The sequence below is a fragment of the Pygocentrus nattereri genome, chromosome 23 (genome assembly GCF_015220715.1).
Source record: "Pygocentrus nattereri isolate fPygNat1 chromosome 23, fPygNat1.pri, whole genome shotgun sequence".
NCBI lineage: Eukaryota > Metazoa > Chordata > Actinopteri > Characiformes > Serrasalmidae > Pygocentrus > Pygocentrus nattereri.
In genome coordinates, this window is record NC_051233.1 from 5,879,935 (window position 1) to 5,899,846 (window position 19,912).

Genomic DNA, 19,912 nt, shown 5'->3' on the forward strand with positions numbered 1-19,912 from the left:
GTCAAGTTTATGTGTGTCAGAATATGATATCTTCCTCTCAGCCTTCTTTAATAAGGACGTGAAGGATGTTTTCCTGAGTCTGACGTCATTTTAAAGAAGGTAAAAACACAAGCACTGCTCACTGCTGCTCATCTCACTCTGACTGGACTCACAGTTTGCTTGTTGTCATGGTAATGTTTACACACATTACTGGTCATATTCATATAATTTTGGATCAGATTACTTCTAGTGTGGATGTAAACAGAGATTTTCCATCAGATTGTTGAGTAGAGTGAGCATAAACACCTCAGTCCTAATCTAGAATCAAAATATATTATATCAGGTTGGCAAAAGTCAGTGTGTAAACATAGCCAGTGACACTATGTGTCCTTGTTTCTTTGGCCTTTTTTGGACACCATTTGAAAAATCCAGCAGCGCTTCACATTAACTGAACATTTTATGATAAATTGACCAATAAAAATGCTTCAAAATGAATGTCATTCTAATGATTCTTGCATTCTTTTCACCTCTTTTGTGCCTCAGAAAATCAATATAGTCATTAATAAATGTGAGGTCAGTTAAATGAATTTATAAATAAAAGGTTTTTATAATCATGCATTACATATCAGATCACAACAGCATTTCCAGCTTTCTATCTGAGCTCTTTTATTTTTATACACAGAGAAATCAAAAAGAAAAAAATTGTGAGTTCTTGTTTTCTCTTTCAGCTGCACTGTGGCTCCCAGGAAGCTGATTTATCATCTGTCAAAAGATATAAGCAGCAACATTCATAAATCAAAACGGGAAAAAAAAGCCAAAATAATCAAATCTGCTTCGTCATGAACTTCTAGCATTGCTTCCCATTCTGTTCCTCTACTTCGCGGTTTACTTTTCTTCCAGTGGAAGAACCCTACCAGAATGTTCTGCACATGAGTTTGAACAATTTTTGTCTAGCTTTGATAAAAAACGATCACATCAGTCAATCAGCCTCAATCAATATATAGGTCATTCTAAACCAGTGGCTCTTTATTTGAATCCATTTAACCTCAATGCAGTGCTCACTTTTGAATTTTTCAGTATTTTATTTGTATCTTGAGATTTGAATTTTGTGAGTTTATTCCATATTTTGAGTTAACTGGCTAATTTTATACATTTTATGTTAAAGACCGTTTAAAAGGCTATTCAGTTCACTACAGGAAGGCTTTAAATACAAGGCTTTGTATTTCAAGTGCACTTGTGCTAACATGCTACATCAGCAGTACAACGGGAAATTTATCAGCAATAAAATGTTTCCATTTAAAAACATGTTGATTTTTATTTCTTTTTTTTTAATATAAATCCAGCGCAAATCTTTTGGTCACTGCGGTCCAAAGTAATAGGTTTTCATGTTAGCCAATGTAAGAGAGGCTGTCCCTTCAGATGAACTAGTGAGCTAATGTTAACACTAGATCTTACCAGTGCAGCGATGCATTAAGATTAAGTGACCCTTATTAGTCCCACAATGGGGAAATTACACCTCCACATTTAACTCATCCATGCAGTGAAACACACACTAGTGAGCACACACACACACACACTAGGGGGCAGTGAGCACACTTGCCCAGAGCGGTGGGCAGCCCAATCCGCAGCGCCGGGGAGCAGTTGGGGGTTAGGTGTCTTGCTCAAGGACACCTCAGCCATGTGCTGTCGGCTCTGGGGATCGAACCAGCGACTGCCCCAGTTGGGGTGAACTGGTTATGTTGCATGTAGCTCATTGTCATTTTATATTATAGGTCCTGCAGGGCGGCTTATACAATTTGTTGTTTTTTTTCTTTTCTTGTATTTTTCTATTGGACAGTTCTGGTCACAAGACCAGAGGTCATGTATTGCAGTCAGTACACAGAAAGCAACTCATGTACAATAGAACAGTTCTTAATCCTTTGCACTCCTTTCATATTGATTCTAGGTGATGCTGTGCTGTAAGTTTACGTTGTCTATCTATGTTCTATACTAGCAGTTCTGTACTTTGTGATCACATAGTAGTTTGATGTTGTATTTTACAGGCTGTTTACCTCTGTCAATACATTTTTAAGCCACCCTTGGCTTTACAGTCAGTGTTACTGCACTGTTTATGTATGCAGTTGAGAATTGTCAATATATGTTGTTTGGATCATTATAATATATTTTTAGTATGAGATGTATTAGAAAAGAGGTGTATTTTATATTTGCTATTTCAGTTACATCAAAGTTGCTTTCACAAGATCAAGGAGAAACACTGGAATCTCGTCTTGCTCAAGACATATAAGTAAAGAACACTGAACTTTCCTACTGGAGGGGACATATATGTACATTTCTTTAACAAGCATTGAGGAAAAATAAAGTTATGCAAAGTAATACAAGCTGGAAAGCAGTAAGCCTAGTTAGCACTACAGCTGCACTACCTTTAGCAACATGCTTACAGTGGAACATTGATATTTCATAGCAGCAAAGTATACTGTATACAGTATACATGTCACATACTACAGTCTTGGTAAAGCTTAATAGCAATTCACTGTAGGCTGTAGTTTCCTTAGTTCTTTATATTTTCTCCGAGTTGCTCTGATGCACCAAAAGAAATACATATACAGTAATATCAATTTCCAAATACTTGTTCATGAAATGTTTGATTATTCAATTACCAATTCACAGTCATATTTTATTTATTTGCATTTTTAGTTATTTCATTTAGCAATTGGTCCAACACATGAGACTCGGCTCAAGAAGAGCACTGAGAATTATTGCAGTACAGACATCAAAACATCAACCCTAAGCATTGTACTATTATCAGTTAAAGTCCTATTCAATGTAATTCCATACTATTTATTAACCTTAATTACAAGGTTATCAATGTAATGCATTACATCATTTGTCATTTGTTGATTTTTTCCATCGTTTTTCCATGTTTCCAACAAATAAAACACAAACAAATACTTGTCATGAAATTCCAATCAAAATAAAATATCTCCTCATTTACCTACAAAAACACATGTGGCATGAATTGAAAGTTTGGAATAAGACAACTTTTCGAAGAATTCCTCTGTTTGTCTGAATGAGCGGGTGAGATTTAGTGACAATCAAAGTACGACATCCTTTTGATATTGGAGCAATAAATGTGAGCACTAGGGGCTTTACTATGATGTCCTTACAGTCAAACATGTACTGCCTGATTGTCTATTGTTATGAAGCTCTTGTAAATATTCCCATGAATTCACCTGAAAGCTAAATTTCCAATTTATGTACCACAGAGAGCAAACAACGCTGGCGCTTTCACTTCTTCGTATTCAGTTAAGAAAGAAATTGGGCATTCTGTTATTCCACATGGCAACATTATGGCAAGATCAAAAACAAATAGCTGTTTTATAGCAACAGGCTATGAGACAGCAAGACGGAGAAAGCATATTGAGCTGCACCAATATTATAAGATGTGCAAATTCAGGCCTCGGGGATGCCAGACGTCAGCGAAGTCAGATATGAGAAGTAAACTGTGCTCGATTCATAACCAGGAGAAAAAACAAACCCTAAACTACTGCAGGCTGGCGGTGAATCAGTGACTAGAGTGATATTGCAAACACTAAAGGCTGGTTCTGAATGCCACTGCTGGATTCATAACATTTCATAAACTAGGGTGGAAAGAGCAGGAAGAAATAAAATATGCAATAAAGCACCCTCACATATATTTACACCATGCTAGAAAAACACTCATACTATATACATCCTATTTAAATGGATCTAGTCTCTGACTGACAGTTCACAGAGCTGTAAAAAGCTAAAGAAAAGATAAGATTGGTCTTATTAGGTTGTGCAGAATTAATTAAAACGTCATTTATCCAAATGCAAAACTGGTAAAAATTTAATCTGCTAACATTCAATACCATTGAATACCAATTCCAATTCAATAATAATCATCTTAGATGGTATAAGACTGGCCAAGAAGGCCAGTATTGCAAATTGGAAAGTCCAATATCTTACATTGTTCTGACATTTGATTTTTGCTCCCTAGGAACCACTTATATATGGGCTTATGTATCAAAAAGCCTTAATATTTTCCATTTTCCTCTCTATGTTCATTAGAAAAGAATGTTACTGTGCCTTCAAGACACAAATATATGTTATATGATAATAAGCTCGCTCACGTCTAAAGAAAACAGTGTGCTTGACGTCTTCAAGAGTTGAATCTAAGTAGGTGGAGCTACACTACTGTAGGCTATACATTAAATTCAATAGATTTGTGACATCCCAAAACCAGGGAGGTGTTTTTGGAGCTTCCATGCATGGACTGGAGAGTAAACAGCAAGTTTGGAAACGCCAATGATGTTGACATCAGTGTTTTTTGCACTGGCATGTTTATGTAATGTCACAGTACTGAGCAGTTCTTCAGTTTTTCAGGAGATATTTCTGAGGAGATTAGATATCAATTGCATAAGTAAAGAAAATAAGTTAGTTAAAGGTAATTAAGTGGATAAAGACGAGAATTTTCAAAACTGGAGTTTAAAAACTGATTAAAATGGGACTCCTAAGAACTATGGAATAACTCCACCAAATGTAGGGAGGTGACCAAAGTAGACCACCAATATGTCATCAGATAAACAGCCTTTAAAGCTGTTTTGTCTTCGGAAGATACATTTGCAAACCAAAAGAAATGAGCTACTGGTGTTCTCAGAAGAATGGACTGTCCACCCCAGATTTCAGTCCTCAAAATTAAGGAATGTGTTGTAAAGATGTAAAGACTAATAAAGATTATATTAGCAGTAGGATTCAACATCAAGCTGAGACACAAAAGAGAAATTCATTTTATAACTCGGTGCTAAATCATCCGTTAAGTGAGTTTATGGGCTGAGCACATGACGGATGATTTTAACATCTTTTATTTTAAATAATTGGTAATTTCTCCTCAATTGTATATATATATATATATGTGTGTGTGTGTGTGTGTGTGTGTGTGTGTGTGTGTGTGTGTGTGTGTGTGTGTGTGTGTTTCTACCTTTTTCACATGCATGTCAGGAACTGATTGAAATCCCACTCAACTGCCAGTGGTGGTAATTCAGCATGTGTCACAGTCGTTCTGATTTAGAGATTTCTAATATAAGAATTGTAGCAATGACTGGATTCTGCCTGTGGAGTGCCTATAAATTTGCACCGCTGAGAGTACATTTAAGCACAATTTCCAATCTGATGACATTTTAGAACTTCTTTTTGAAAAATCTCAGAAGGCACTTTAAATGGTTAGAACATCTTTCAAAACTAAAAGCTTTTTCTTCTTGCTGTTGTGGAAGAACATTTAGGTTAACAAAGACCTTCTAATAAAAAGCTCATCTTCAAAGCGAAAGTGCCAAAAGGGATTATTTGCATAACTGAGTTCCCTGAAGATCCTTTCAGTAGGATAATTATCGGAGCAGTGATTCTAAAACTGGTCCTAAGGGACCCCCCGGACAGTCCCTTCTTGTCATTCTTGCTTTATCTTACTGTTGGGATTTATGATTAAGCAAAAATGTGGACCATCTATGGTTCCTGGAGGACTAGCTTCAAAACCAGTGCCTTAGGGTACCATTTCCACAATGAAGATTTAGGCTATGAAGAACCTTGAATGTTCTACTTAACATGCACTACAAAAAAACCCTAAACTGGTATAGAACCTTTACATTTATGTAGACCTCTAAAAGGTTTTTCATACTCAGAGATACACAACTCCGTTTCAAACATGGTTGTTTAGAGAACGTCAACAAAAAAAACCAAACAAGAAGTGGGACTTTTTGTTTCTAGCAGTATCTGAGCTCAGGACTAGCTTTCTCTCTAACCTACTGGTAACTAGTATACTTGGTATACTTTAGATACACAAAGAACTTTTTATGAGTCACCCTGGATAAGAGCGGAAAAAAAATCGCAATACAACTGAGACAATATCATTTCAGTGCATTATAGTACAGTTATGTTCCCTAAGTAAAGGAACAGGGATGTACCCTTGAGGGTACCACCCCAGTGACAAGGGGGCCACTGTCCCAGTCACAGTTTAGAACCTTTTTTCTGAGAGTGTATCTGAATGAATGTTTTTGTAACCAATATACAATTAATGCTTCTTATAGAAGCCATACAGAAACCACCACTGCTGTAAATGGCATTACAGTAAACTGACAGGCAAGGATGCACCTGTAAATGTAATAATAAGAGCCTAGATCTTTGCTGTCCACTCATGTCCTCTCAAAAGTGTCCACATTTACATTATTGTTATCTGGGTAATGCAAACTTGGTAATGGACCTTCACTAGCAGAGGGCCTCCTTAATGTAGAGATTAGTTTTTTCCCTCTTCGGTTTTAAACGAAGGGCAAAATAAGTAGCGCTATCAAGCAGCGACGGGCGGAAGGCCAGTCACTAATCATTTTTCCCCTTTTTCCTCTCCAGCGTCCGACCAGGGTGATTAATGATAGGTTTCATTAGAATGCTTTTCCAATCTCGCTAAAGGCCGCGTGGGCAATTTTCCGATCTCATGGTTCACGGCATGGGCATGGGGTGGGGTGGGGGGGGGTAGAGATATTGTTGTTCTGACGCATATTACGCACCGTTCTGAAGGGAAGCAATTCCACCTGCTGGCATTTAAGAGATTCGTCATGTCACTCATGCGCCACTGAGGTGGACGGACAAAAGAAGTGAGTGACTTAGCACCCGTGGGTGAGTGCGAACTAAAGCACATGTGTGGGTGGATAAATCGGGCTGATAAACCTCACACATCGCAAAACAATGGGGCCATTTCATCGGCTATTAGGCGTGTGCATGTGAGGAGGACCGGGGACAAACGGGAATATTTATAGCCGTTGAATAGGAGGAGAGGGCTGGCTGGCTTTTATTGAGTCATGAGTGAAACAGCTTTTTTTTTCCGACTCTGGTCTAGCGGGATGGGACTAGTAGGGGGATCTGAACTGATAACCCTGCGGTTTAATCAAACCCTGCAGGGAGGCTGAGATTGTGCTGGCCTTCTGCCCAGCACACTCTTACACATCCACCGCCGTGTGTGGATAGAAAGACAAGAGGTTTCCATCAGCTGAAGCTGCTAACGCTATCCCCCCTATTCACACCCTGGAGAGAGGAGGGCCAGATAGACCCTGGCACAAAATGCCAGCTATGCCAGCTATGCCAGCTATGCCAGCATACAGCAGCTTCAAGCTAGCTTTAGTTTCCAGCTGATACACTTGCAGCAATAAAAGCTAGTGTGGTTTAATTTGAGATGAATTATCACGGCTCCTTGACTAGTTCTTGAATTTGATAAGTTTTGCTCTGTCAGAAAAGCCACTCTTTCAAAACAAACAAAGAAACAGGAAACAGAAATATGTACGGCAGTTATTCTCAGGAAAAGCAAACATCAGCATTTTCCTTTAGGATGTGCGGATCCTTCAGAAGGCTGGAACGCTAAATTCACTTCCCGACAGGCAGGAACAGCACAACTTTTAATCATTTTGAAGTTCTATTTCCATAACTCAGCTAAAGAGTGTAGCCTACTAGATAGCTCCTAAATGCCAATGGGCGAGGCTAGACTGCTGTATAGGCATCAGGAGAATGTGCCCATGGTTGTGACATCTCAAAACTTCTTCTTTTTCTTTTTTTTTCTTTTTTTTTGCTTTTTGTAGCTTAGTCCATACGTGGACCATATAAACTGGGGAGTGAACAGCATGTTTTAAACCCTTTAAGAGTGTATATTCTCTTAAATCAAACAAAAAAAGCTTCAGAAATGCAACGTTTTATGCTACAGGCTCATTTACGTGTTTCATAGTTTGTTAATATTCACCAAAATCATGAAAAAACTCCCAAGGCTGATACACAAAGTGGTCAAAACAGACATGGAGAAATGCTGAGCAACAGCACCCAGTCTTAAAACTGAAGTGTTCCGTGAGAAACCATGGTGGAGTCACCACTGTTGGATCATTAGAGACACATGTTTGAAAAAGGTTGAAGCAAAGGGTTGAAGAATCTTTGCATGATCTAAAAGTTCTTTGCCAGTTTAATATTTTTTTCCCTAGAAACTTTATTTTCTAGATTATGTGTAATTTCTTTGCCTGTTGCCAGAAAAGAACCAGTGTTAGGTCCCTAACCCTTATTTTGGGTTAATTAAAGTGCTTAATTAAAGTGCTGCTGGAGTTTTTAAACACCTCAGTGTCACTGCTGGACTGAGAACAGTCCACCAACCAAAAATATCCAGCCAACAGCGTCCCGTGACCACTGATGAAGGACTAGAGGATGACCAACGCAAACCCCAGCAGCGGATGAGCCATCGTCTCTGACTTTACATCTACAAGGTGGACCGACAAGGTAGGAGTGGGCAGTGAGTGGACTCCAACGGCAGTGCTGTGTTTGATCCACTTGTACTAGCACAACACACACAAACACACCACCACCATGTCAGTGTTACTGCAGTGCTGAGAATGATCCACCACCCAAGTAGTACCTGCTCTGTGAGGGTCCATGGGGGTCCTGACCACTGAAGAACAGGGTAACAGAGTATCAGAGAAAGAGATGGACTACAGTCTGTAACTGTAGAACTACAAAGACCAGCTATACAGTAAGGGGAGCTGATAAGATGGACAGTGAGGGTAGAAACGAGGAGGTGGTCAGAATGTTATGCCTGACCGGTGTGTATTATAGTAAAGCCTACTGCAAATCAGTTGTTACAGTTAGTGCAGAGAGTGAATGTGAGACCAGAGGAAATAAACAAGTGAAAACAGCTGATGTTTCCCAGCTTCACTCCCCGAGAGGACGACAGCTCTTCTCTCTTATCAGCTGCTATCAAAAGCACATAAACTCTGGAATTTATCCCTCGTGTGATGCCACTGGCCACAGGTGCTGTTTGCTATTATGGTGACACATTTTACGCCAGATATCTCTCACCGGCGTTTGTTTGCTCCTCCGCGGCCCGTGGGCTTATCTCCTTCTCAGACATTTGACTTTCATTCAGCACCTCCTCGCGAGTTCACAGAGGCAGGAAATGAATTTAGATCCCGTTTCCACTGTTTATCATGACATACTGCGCTCTCTCTCTCTCTCTCTCTCTCTCTCTCTCTCATTCTTCTCTCCTTTTTGTTCTCTCTCTCTTTTTTATCTTTAATTCTATCCATTGCCTTTTCTCTCTCGCTTTCCAAGTCTCCCACTTTCTTTTTGTATGTCTTTCTCTCTGTCCTTTCCATCTGTCTTCCTCTTTTTCTTTCTCTCTGTCACTCTCTCACTCTCTCTCCACATCTTATTCTCTCTCTCATTGTTTTTTATCTCACATTCTCTTTCTATCTCTCTCCGTTCATCCTTTTATCTCTTGCCTTCGATGTCTCGCAATTTTCCTTCCTTTCCTGCTTTCTTCTTCTCACACTCTTTCTTCTGTGACTCTTATTTTGCTATGCATTTATTTCACTCTCTCTCTCTCTCTTTCTCTTCTCTCTCTCTCTAGCTTTTTCTTTTTCCCCCTACTGTTTTTCTCTCTCTCGTTCTCACTCTCCCTCCTTAATTTTCTTTCTCCTTTCTGTTTTTCTTCGCATCCTTCTTCTTTCTCTCTCTCACTCTTTCACCTTCACTACCTCCTTTCTCTTCCTTTTCTCTCTATTTCTGTCTCTCTCCTTCCCGGCTCTCTATCACTTTCACCCTCGACACACTGTTGTCTAGACTAAAGTGTGAGATGTTTTCCAAGGTATTGCTTTAAGAGGGACACGTATGGCGGACTGTCTAGATTTTATACATTAAAAATATTCAGAATGAAGAAAAGTCCTCGTTCATAGATTCCGTCAGTTCTTTGTATTTAAAAATATATATTTAACAAACATTATAAAGAAAAGTGCTGAACCAAAACTGACAAGAGCTTTAGAGGCGTTACCACTAATCACATAGATGTTTTCAGTCTGTTTAGTAGGTTCAGTATTTTATTTATATTCAGTATTTTCCGTTTTTTCTGTATTTTCAGCTGTTTTTTTTTTTCCAGTATGTTCTGTAGGTTCAGTATTTTCATTCTGTTTAGTATGCTCAGGATTTTTCGTGTGTTCAATATGCCGTTTTTCAGTATTTTTCATATATTCCGTATTTTCATTTTTTTTCTGTATTTTCAGCTCGTATGTTCAATATGTTAAGGTTTCAGTATCTTCAGTAGTTTTTGTATTTTCAGGTTTTTTCTGTATTTTTTTAGCAGTTTTTTCAGTATATTCAGTATGTTTAGTATTTTCAGTCTGCTTAGTATGTTCAGTATTTTAATGTTTTCTGTATTTTCAGCTGTTTTTTTTAAGTATGTTCAGTATTTCTCATATGTTCAATTTTTCCCCCATATTTTTTGTACTTTTCGTATATTCATTATTTTCAGTTTTATCTGAATTTTCAGCTGCTTTTTTCAGTATGTTCAGCATTTTCATTTGTTCAATATTTTGAGTCTGTGTAGTATGTTCAGTATTTTTCATATGTTCAGTATTTCCAGTATTTTTTCAGTATTTTCAGGTTTTTTTTTCAGTATGTTCACTATGTTCAGTATGTTCAGTATTTTTCATATGTTCAGTATTTCCAGTATTTTTTCAGTATTTTCAGGGTTTTTTTTCAGTATGTTCACTATGTTCAGTATGTTCAGTATTTTTCGTATGTTCAGTATTTTTCGTATGTTCAGTATTTTCAGGTCTTTCTGTTTTTTCAGTATTTGGAGTAATCAATGTCTTTTCATTTTCACCTTCAGGGGAAAATAAGCACTTTGTGCGCCGATGTGTCTGAGAGTGCTTTTACAGAACTCACTATGTGTGTACATTTCAGACAGATTTACCTCAAAGAAAGAGACAGAAAGTGAGAGAAGGGATAAAAGCTCCCCCTCTTTCAATTACCAGCAGTCCTTTCACCTCCATTCACTCCATACTGTCTCATAGAAGACTGCTGTCCTTCTCAATCCATAACAACCTTTCTATTGCTACCCATTCTCTCTCTCTCTCTCTCTCTCTCTCTATAACAACCCCTCTATTCCTACCCCATTCTCTCTCTCTTTCTCTCTCTCTCTCTCTCTCTCTCTCTCTATATAACAACCCCTCTATTCCTAGTCCCACTCTCTCTCTTTCTCTCTCTCAATTTATAACCTCTCTATTCCTACCCCATTCTCTCTCTCTTTCTCTCTCTCTCTCTCTCTCTCTCTCTATATAACAACCCCTCTATTCCTAGTCCCACTCTCTCTCTTTCTCTCTCTCAATTTATAACCTCTCTATTCCTACCCCATTCTGCTGTCTCTCTCTCTCTCTCTCTCTCTCTCTCTCTCTCTATAACAACCCCTCTATTCCTACCCCATTCTCTCTCTCTTTCTCTCTCTCTCTCTCTCTCTCTCTCTATATAACAACCCCTCTATTCCTAGTCCCACTCTCTCTCTTTCTCTCTCTCAATTTATAACCTCTCTATTCCTACCCCATTCTGCTGTCTCTCTCTCTCTCTCTCTCTCTCTCTCTCTCTCTCTCTCTCTATAACAACCCCTCTATTCCTAGTCCCACTCTCTCTCTTTCTCTCTCTCTCTCTCTCAATTTATAACCTCTCTATTCCTACCCCATTCTGCTGTCTCTCTCTCTCTCTCTCTGTCTCTCTCTCAATCTATAACAACCTCTCTATTCTTACCCTTACTCTCTCTCTCTCTCTCTCTCAATCTATAACAACCTCTCTATTCTTACCCTTACTCTCTCTCTCTCTCTCTCAATCTATAACAACCTCTCTATTCTTACCCTTACTCTCTCTCTCTCTCAATCTATAACAACCTCTCTATTCTTACCCTTACTCTCTCTCTCTCTCTCTCTCTCTCTGTCTCTCTCTCAATCTATAACAACCTCTCTATTCTTACCCTTACTCTCTCTCTCTCTCTCTCAATCTATAACAACCTCTCTATTCTTACCCTTACTCTCTCTCTCTCTCAATCTATAACAACCTCTCTATTCTTACCCTTACTCTCTCTCTCTCTCTCTCTCTCTCTCTCTCTCAATCTATAACAACCTCTCTATTCTTACCCTTACTCTCTCTCTCTCTCTCTCAATCTATAACAACCTCTCTATTCTTACCCTTACTCTCTCTCTCTCTCTCTCAATCTATAACAACCTCTCTATTCTTACCCTTACTCTCTCTCTCTCTCTCTCTCTCTCTCTCAATCTATAACAACCTCTCTATTCTTACCCTTACTCTCTCTCTCTCTCTCTCTCTCTCAATCTATAACAACCTCTCTATTCTTACCCTTACTCTCTCTCTCTCTCAATCTATAACAACCTCTCTCTCCATTTATAACTACCTCTCTATTTCTACCCCTCCTGCTCTCTCTCTCTCTCTCTCTCTCTCCATTTATAACTACCTCTCTATTTCTACCCTCATTCTCTTTCTCTCTCTCTCTCTCTCTCTCTCTCTCTCTCTCTCTCAATTTATAACCTCTTTATTCCTACCCCATTCTGTCTATCTCTCTCAATCTATAACAACCTCTCTATTCCTACCCTTATTCTCTCTCTCTCTCTCTCTCTCTCTCTGTATATCAATCTATAACAACCTCTCTATTCCTACCCTCATTCTCTCTCTCTCTCTCTCTCTCTCTCTATAACAACCTCTCTATTCCTACCCTTATTCTCTCTCTCTCTCTCTCTCTCTGTATATCAATCTATAACAACCTCTCTATTCCTACCCTCATTCTCTCTCTCTCTCTCTCTCTCTCTCAATCTATAACAACCTCTCTATTCCTACCCTTATTCTCTCTCTCTCTCTCTCTCTCTCTCTCTCTCTCTGTATATCAATCTATAACAACCTCTCTATTCCTACCCTCATTCTCTCTCTCTCTCTCTCTCTCTCTCTCTCTCTCTCTCTCTCTCTCTATAACAACCTCTCTATTCCTACCCTTATTCTCTCTCTCTCTCTCTCTCTCTCTGTATATCAATCTATAACAACCTCTCTATTCCTACCCTCATTCTCTCTCTCTCTCTCTCTCTCTCTCAATCTATAACAACCTCTCTATTCCTACCCTTATTCTCTCTCTCTCTCTCTCTCTCTCTCTCTCTGTATATCAATCTATAACAACCTCTCTATTCCTACCCTCATTCTCTCTCTCTCTCTCTCTCTCTCTCTCTCTCTCTCTCTCTCTCTCTCTCTCTATAACAACCTCTCTATTCCTAGTCCCACTCTCTCTCTCTCTCTCTCTCTCTCTCTCTCTCTCTCTCTCTTAATCTATAACAACCCCTCTATTCCTACCCCATTCTGTCTCTCTCTCTCTCTCTCTCAATCTATAACAACCTCTCTATTCTTACCCTTATTCTCTCTCTCTCTCTCTCTCTCTCTCTCTCTCTCTCTCTCTCTCTCTCTCTCTCTCTGTATATCAATCTATAACAACCTCTCTATTCCTACCCTCATTCTCTCTCTCTCTCTCTATAACAACCTCTCTATTCCTAGTCCCACTCTCTCTCTCTCTCTCTCTCTCTCTCTCTCTCTCTCTCTCTCTCTCTTAATCTATAACAACCCCTCTATTCCTACCCCATTCTGTCTCTCTCTCTCTCTCTCTCAATCTATAACAACCTCTCTATTCTTACCCTTATTCTCTCTCTCTCTCTCTCTCTCTCTCTCTCTCTCTCTCCATTTATAACTACGTCTCTATTTCTACCCCTCCTTCTCTGTCTCTCTCTCTTTCTCTCTCTCTCTCTTTCGGGCTCAATTCTGTTTTAAGTCACTTCATTGTTATGACTGCATTAACTACAATATTACCAGATCTTTCTTGATCTTATCAGTGACAACAAGACCACTTTCACCTTGGTACAAATTAATTCTCTGTCTCATAGCTCACTGAAGCAGGAGGAGAAACTCAAATTGCACATTCTAAACTTTTAGTTTATACCACACTTTGTAAGTTTGTAAGTAAAAGAGATGAATTTTTTTTTTTTTTAAATAATCCACTGAATTGGATTACATGTGCTTTTGTTTTCCTTTAGTCCTGTCCACGTGCTTCCTTTTTTTGATTCTTCCCTGTCCTGCCCCCTTGTTTCCAGACCGTGCCCTTGACTGTTGTCTGACCTGCATCTTGTTAACCCTCTTGTTATCCACCTATGTCTTGTTAACCTGTTCTAGTATTTAAGCCCTGTTCATTTCCCTAGTTGTTTGTATTGTATAGTGTCGTATCTTCTGGCCTCCATGGTATTTCCTGTTGTCCGTTGTTGTGTGTATTCTGTGTTCCTTTTTGTCATGTCTTTCCCTCATTCTCTCTGTATTTGCTCTTTGACCCTGGACTGTTTAGACCCCGAATATGGATTTGCTCCTAATAAATCTCTCAGCATACGCATCTGCCTCATCATTGCTCCCCGGCGTTACGAATACAATGTAATATGTAATGTAAATATGTAATTGTAATTAATAGGCCTTCATTTAAAGAGTGAAATTGTTCAAATTAAAGTTTACTGCACTTCCACAAACTTCTATACCACAAGATTAACTCAATTAGTTTGCATTGAACTCCCTGTAGCTACTGAGTAATAAGCCTTAGTATATAATATGCCTGAGATATTAGACTAAAGAACTACTACACTTGGCCACAGTAGACAAATCTATTGATGGGAGTCTTTATGCAAAATGCATAAAGTTATGATTCAGTCATGATTAAATATGCAGGAATTGAACAACAAGTGAACCATATAACAGCATAATGAAAACAAATCTGAAGCATTGTGAAATGCAGAATGCAGCGGATGAGTACGCAGCAGTGCATATCAATGCCTTATCAACATTCACTTCCGATTAATAATATAGCAGCTATTGTACCGGTGAAGTCACTTTGTTATATCTTTTAGTAATGAAGCATAATAGAGCATTGTTTATGTTTGTGATGAATGAATATCAACCTTAATCACCTGACAACACCTAAAAGCATCTGCAGAGCTCAAACACTGCAACTGTTTATGAACTGCAGTGCATTCAAAGTGGAGCAAGTCTTCATAACAATAGAGCTCTGGTTTCAGTCTGCTGATGTAATGTGCGGTGCTAAAAGAACACAATGGCCTCCAGACAAAAGCACCTCTCCTCAGCAGTGCCCAGCCATTAACTTAATACCACCCCATTCAAAAGCCTTCAGAAGAACTTTTGCTTCACACTGACAACAACATTGTTTCTCCCTTTCTTTCTGTTTCTTTCCCCACATTACACTCATTTTGTGAAATGAGTTATAAATAAACTTTGTCCAAAGGTTTGTAGACAGTGTTTCTTCTGAATCAAGGGAGCTTTTCCCCTGTATTCCTGATGCAGAAAGTAGTTCTGGATCAATAGTTCTGGATCAATCCAAATCATGCCAAGTGTATTTGATGGAGCTGTTTCACTCCAGAGAACACAACTCCACTGCTGGAGTTTATAACCCTCTAGTCATCTAGGTGAAATGGCTTTGTACAAAAATGGCATCAAGCAAAACAACCTGGGGTGAAAAGGCATCAGACAAGATACCTTCGCATGAAGTGCCACCAGGCTAAACAGCATTGCACAAGAAGCCATCAGGCCAATTGACTTTGTATTAAAAGGCATCAGGTGAAATGGCTTCATACAATAAGGCATCAGGCAAAATTGCCTTGATTACAAAAGACATAATGCAAATCAGCTTTGCACAAAAAGGCACCAGGTAAATTTGTTTTGTACAAAAAGGCATCAGGCAAAACATCTTCGCATAAACTGCCATCAGGGTAAACCTTGCACAAGAAGCCATCAGGCCAATTGACTTTGTACAAAAAGGCATCAGGTGAAACGGCTTCACACAATAAGGCATCAGGCAAAATGGCCTTGCTTAAAAAATACATCAGGCAAATCAGCTTTGCACAAAACTTTTGTACGAAAAGGCATCAGGCAAAACATCTTCGCATAAACTGCCATCAGGTGAATCAGCCTTGCACAAGAAGCTTTCAGGTAAAATAGCTCTGCACAAAAAGCCATCAGGCAAAATGGCCTTGCACAAAAAAATAAAGAACACTCTTTCACATAAAGTGCCATGAAGCAAACCAGCCTTGCGCAAGAAGCTTTTAGGCAAAATAGTATTGCAAAATGGCATCAGGTGAATGGCCTTTTACCCAAAGGCATCAGGCAAAATAGCTTTGCACAAAGTGGTATTAGGCGAAACGAGTGCACAAAATGCATTAAGTGAAATTAGTTCACACTAAGCAGTATGAGGTGATATAATTGCACAAAAGAGCATCAGGTGAAATGTCATGCACAAAACAGTTTTAAGTGAAATGGGCTCGCAGAAAACAACTTCAAGCAAACCAAATGTCAGGCGAGATGATTTTGCACAAAATGTTATCCGGCAAAACATCTTCACATAATGTGGCATCATGTGAATCTGTCTCTCTACACAAGCAACAAAAAATGTGTTATATCCAGTGATCTCATTAAATATATATATATATATATGGCAAACATATGGCAACTCACTCACTCTCTCTCTCTCTCTCTCTCTCTCTCTCTGACATCACATTCTTTACTAGTGCCATGCTTGCCTTCTCCCACTCACCTTCACACTCCTGACTCTACCCTTTAGTGTTTGTTTAGGTGGATTTACAGCAGACCCGCTATCAGTCACATCTGACATGGCATTAGCCAGACTGAAACATTACCTGCTGAAAGGCTTGGGTTATATTGTGATGCAGGGTTGGGCTATGATGCAGAAAGGCGGCTTTTTTAACCTTAAGAAAAGGTGGCTGACGGAGGAGAGATGATGGATAATGTTTGGAAAAGTGAAATTGTGGAGGAGAAAAGCATTTCAAGCAAACAGAATCTGCAACTTGCTTATTACTCAACTTCTGTTGCCCTCCTAACTCTATATAGCCACTATATTAGAAACACCACCCTTGTAGCTCCATCTTGACAGACAGAGACTGTAGCTCATCTGTTTATGTTAGCCATCCTCCAGACCAGAGGACCAACATGCATCTCCTTTTGCTGTTTTTACTCTGTCCTGCCATGGATCCACAGTAGAATTAGTTTCGTAGGTAAAAATAAAAGACAAACGTATTTACATTAATGGTCACTACAGTTGGTTTTCTAAAATGTTTAATCTGAACAAGAAGCTGGTAAAAAGAAGAGACTTCAGCTTTGCAAAAGGTTGAACACTGAGATATTTTACAAGGAACTGTTCTGTTTAAATGGAAAAGTTTCCTGCTGGAGATGAGAGAAAAGTCTACATAGCTGAGCTAAAGCTTAAAGTAGAGCAAAGAAAGGTTGCGTTTTTTTTTTTTTAATGTCATCATTTTAGCCTTCACTAGGATGTTAGTATATACTGAGATATACTTACGAGCAAGATGGCAAAATGAACATAAAATTGCTCACAAGGAGGCTCGATTTTAATGAAAGCACTACTTGGATCTTCTTAACGTTTGTGTTGCCAACCCCTGGTCTAGACCTTCATCAATGGTCAGTTTCTGATCACAGAGCCGCTATTGGCTACAGTCCAAAATCGTACACCTAGGCATCTCTAATAAAGCACACAGTTAGGGTGTATTTAGTTCAGTGGCTACTACGAATGCTCAGTTCATTTACAATTAATATTTCTCTTCATTGCATTTCATTGTGACTCAAAAGCATAAAATCACCTGTCCTTAACTTTTGTTGTGTTTTATTCAACAGTAACTTACATTGTAGATGTAAAAATGCTTTATTTTTTTGGCAACAACAATTTAGTAAATTAATGATAATTTACATTAACTATCTATTTTTAGTAATGGAGTATTATATTATTTGTCTACATTTTGCTCACCTGCTTTGAAAAATAAGACATTCTAATTGTTATTTTTCACAAACTTCACTTTCAATGTTACACAGCTCTCACACATACATCTAAAATAAACCCACATTATATTTGGTGACTTCTGGGCGTTTAGCTAAAATATGTTAAAATGCTTTAATGTGTAATGATGACCCAACACTTATAGCAGGCTAATGGAACAATCACACTATATTTCACAGCAGTGCGCCACCTTTTCTCCAACTACAATATAAACAGAGCATCACATTAATGTTATCTGATCAGTAGATAGCTAACGAGTTAACAGACTCCTCCAATAATAACTAGAAATAACATAGAAATTCAAATCTTTTCTGAAGCAGTCAGTAAAAACTTGATGCTGACATAGTATTGGAATCCTCATAAGGCTGCTATACAGACACCACAACACACCATTTAAGGTGGGATGGAAAATTTGAATTAGAAGCTGGTGAATAGAACAATAGCTTCATGGAAATACTAATGGCTTGAAGGTTCAAAATCTGAAAATGGTTCTAAAATGGGTTAAGAGCTTTAAAGAAAACACACTTATCATTAATAATTGATTGTAATAATAGATTGATGGCATGTTAGCTGTGACAGCACTAATAATAGCATATTTTTTATTATATAAAACATAGACTTCAGACAATTAATCAGTATTTTCCTCAATTAATCCATATTTTCACTACACCCACTGGTGGTCCAACCTGACGCAGTGTGTCGGCTTTGTTGTGAGAGTCGGGGTAATAAATAAAGGCAGTGGATGAAAATCAGAGTAAATATCAGCCGTCCACTCTGTAAAACCCTCTGTGTGGGTGCTCATATGGAGGGGGTGTAATATTCGGCCCATGCTTCAGTGCTGCCGAGCTTATCTGGCTCTGTAAACGCACAGGACCTGATTGAGACCTTGCACTACAGATTACTGCGGAAGGTCAAGAGTGAATAAATGTGTTTGCCGTGGAGGATCATGGCTGTGACCTACATAACCCCGAATACAGAACTGCCCGTGTGTGTTTGTAAGCATGTTTGTGTGTGTGTGTGTGTGTGTGTGTGTGTGTGGGCGCAACATATCCACACAAAACAAAAACAAAGTAAGGAAAATGAGACGATACGTGTACGACAGATCTAATCTTTACGTCAATATTTCAAATATCAGCTGTGGGAATTTGATCACTTATTATCCTGAATTTTAATACACCATATCCTTAAAACGCTGCTGCTACAGAGCGATGTATTCAAACCAAATTGTATTCAAACTACTATTACATCACAAATTAGATTTTCTGGCTGAAGATTCACTTTAAGGGAAGAGTAGCGACAGATGGATGACCCCAAGCTGCCCATTTGTTTGTGTGTGTCACTTACCGGTGTCCTGGTCACACAGCTGTTCGCAGGGTTCAGTGGTCCGCTGACCACAGTAATCTCTGACCCACTGAGAAGTTGAGTTGTTTTGGTAGTAGAGGGTCAGCTTCGCTGGGTTCAGCCAGTTCGACACATCCAGATAACTGCCCATGCTGACCACGAAACTGCTCCCTGCACAAACACATACACAAGATGCATCTTTAATGACCCACTGGACATGAACAATGTCATTACTCTAAATAATGTTTATCATTATACCATAACATATCAGTGTAGTATCGCACAGTCATATTGATTATGAAGTGGCTTCCTTCTGTCTTTATATATTATTTCCATTTTTTGAAAAATGTAAAAAAAACTTTGTTTTATAAGTACTCTTTCATCGCCAAATCGCAGCTGCAAGTCTTATTTAGCACCAATCCGGTGATGCCCTTCTTCTCCTGCTGGGGAAGAATCTCAAATGGCTCACTGCTCCCTACATAATGCACTATGTAGGAACTTAAATACTGGATCCTGCAGGTCAATGGTGCAAAACATACATAGGAAATAGTCAATTGGGACACATCCACACTCGATAAATGATGCACTATTTGGCAGTAGATGCTAGAATCTCTAAGCTTTCAGAGCTACCACATCATTTAGAGAGTATGGGGCAGTTTGGGATTCAGCCTGGGTTTGATGCCACTTCTGACTGAAACATGAACAATTGAAGCATATAATTCGTTCAAGTGACATTTTTTAAAGATTTTTTACTGCTGTTTTACAGTAAATCGTACCGTAAGTGCTTTAATTCAAGCCTGTGATATTAATGATGGAGTTTTGGCTGTTGGCTCT

General features: G+C 38.8%; 1 protein-coding gene across 2 annotated transcripts in view; it reads right to left on the reverse strand.

Moving 5' to 3' along the window:
• Positions 1-19,912, reverse strand: part of LOC108442885 (astrotactin-2) — a 759,455-nt gene that overhangs the window by 313,405 nt on the left and 426,138 nt on the right. For both annotated transcript variants that reach the window (XM_037533175.1, XM_037533174.1), the window contains exon 7: positions 19,082-19,249. In XM_037533175.1, the coding sequence (XP_037389072.1) occupies positions 19,082-19,249 (168 nt within the window). The remainder of the gene's footprint in view (positions 1-19,081; positions 19,250-19,912) is intronic.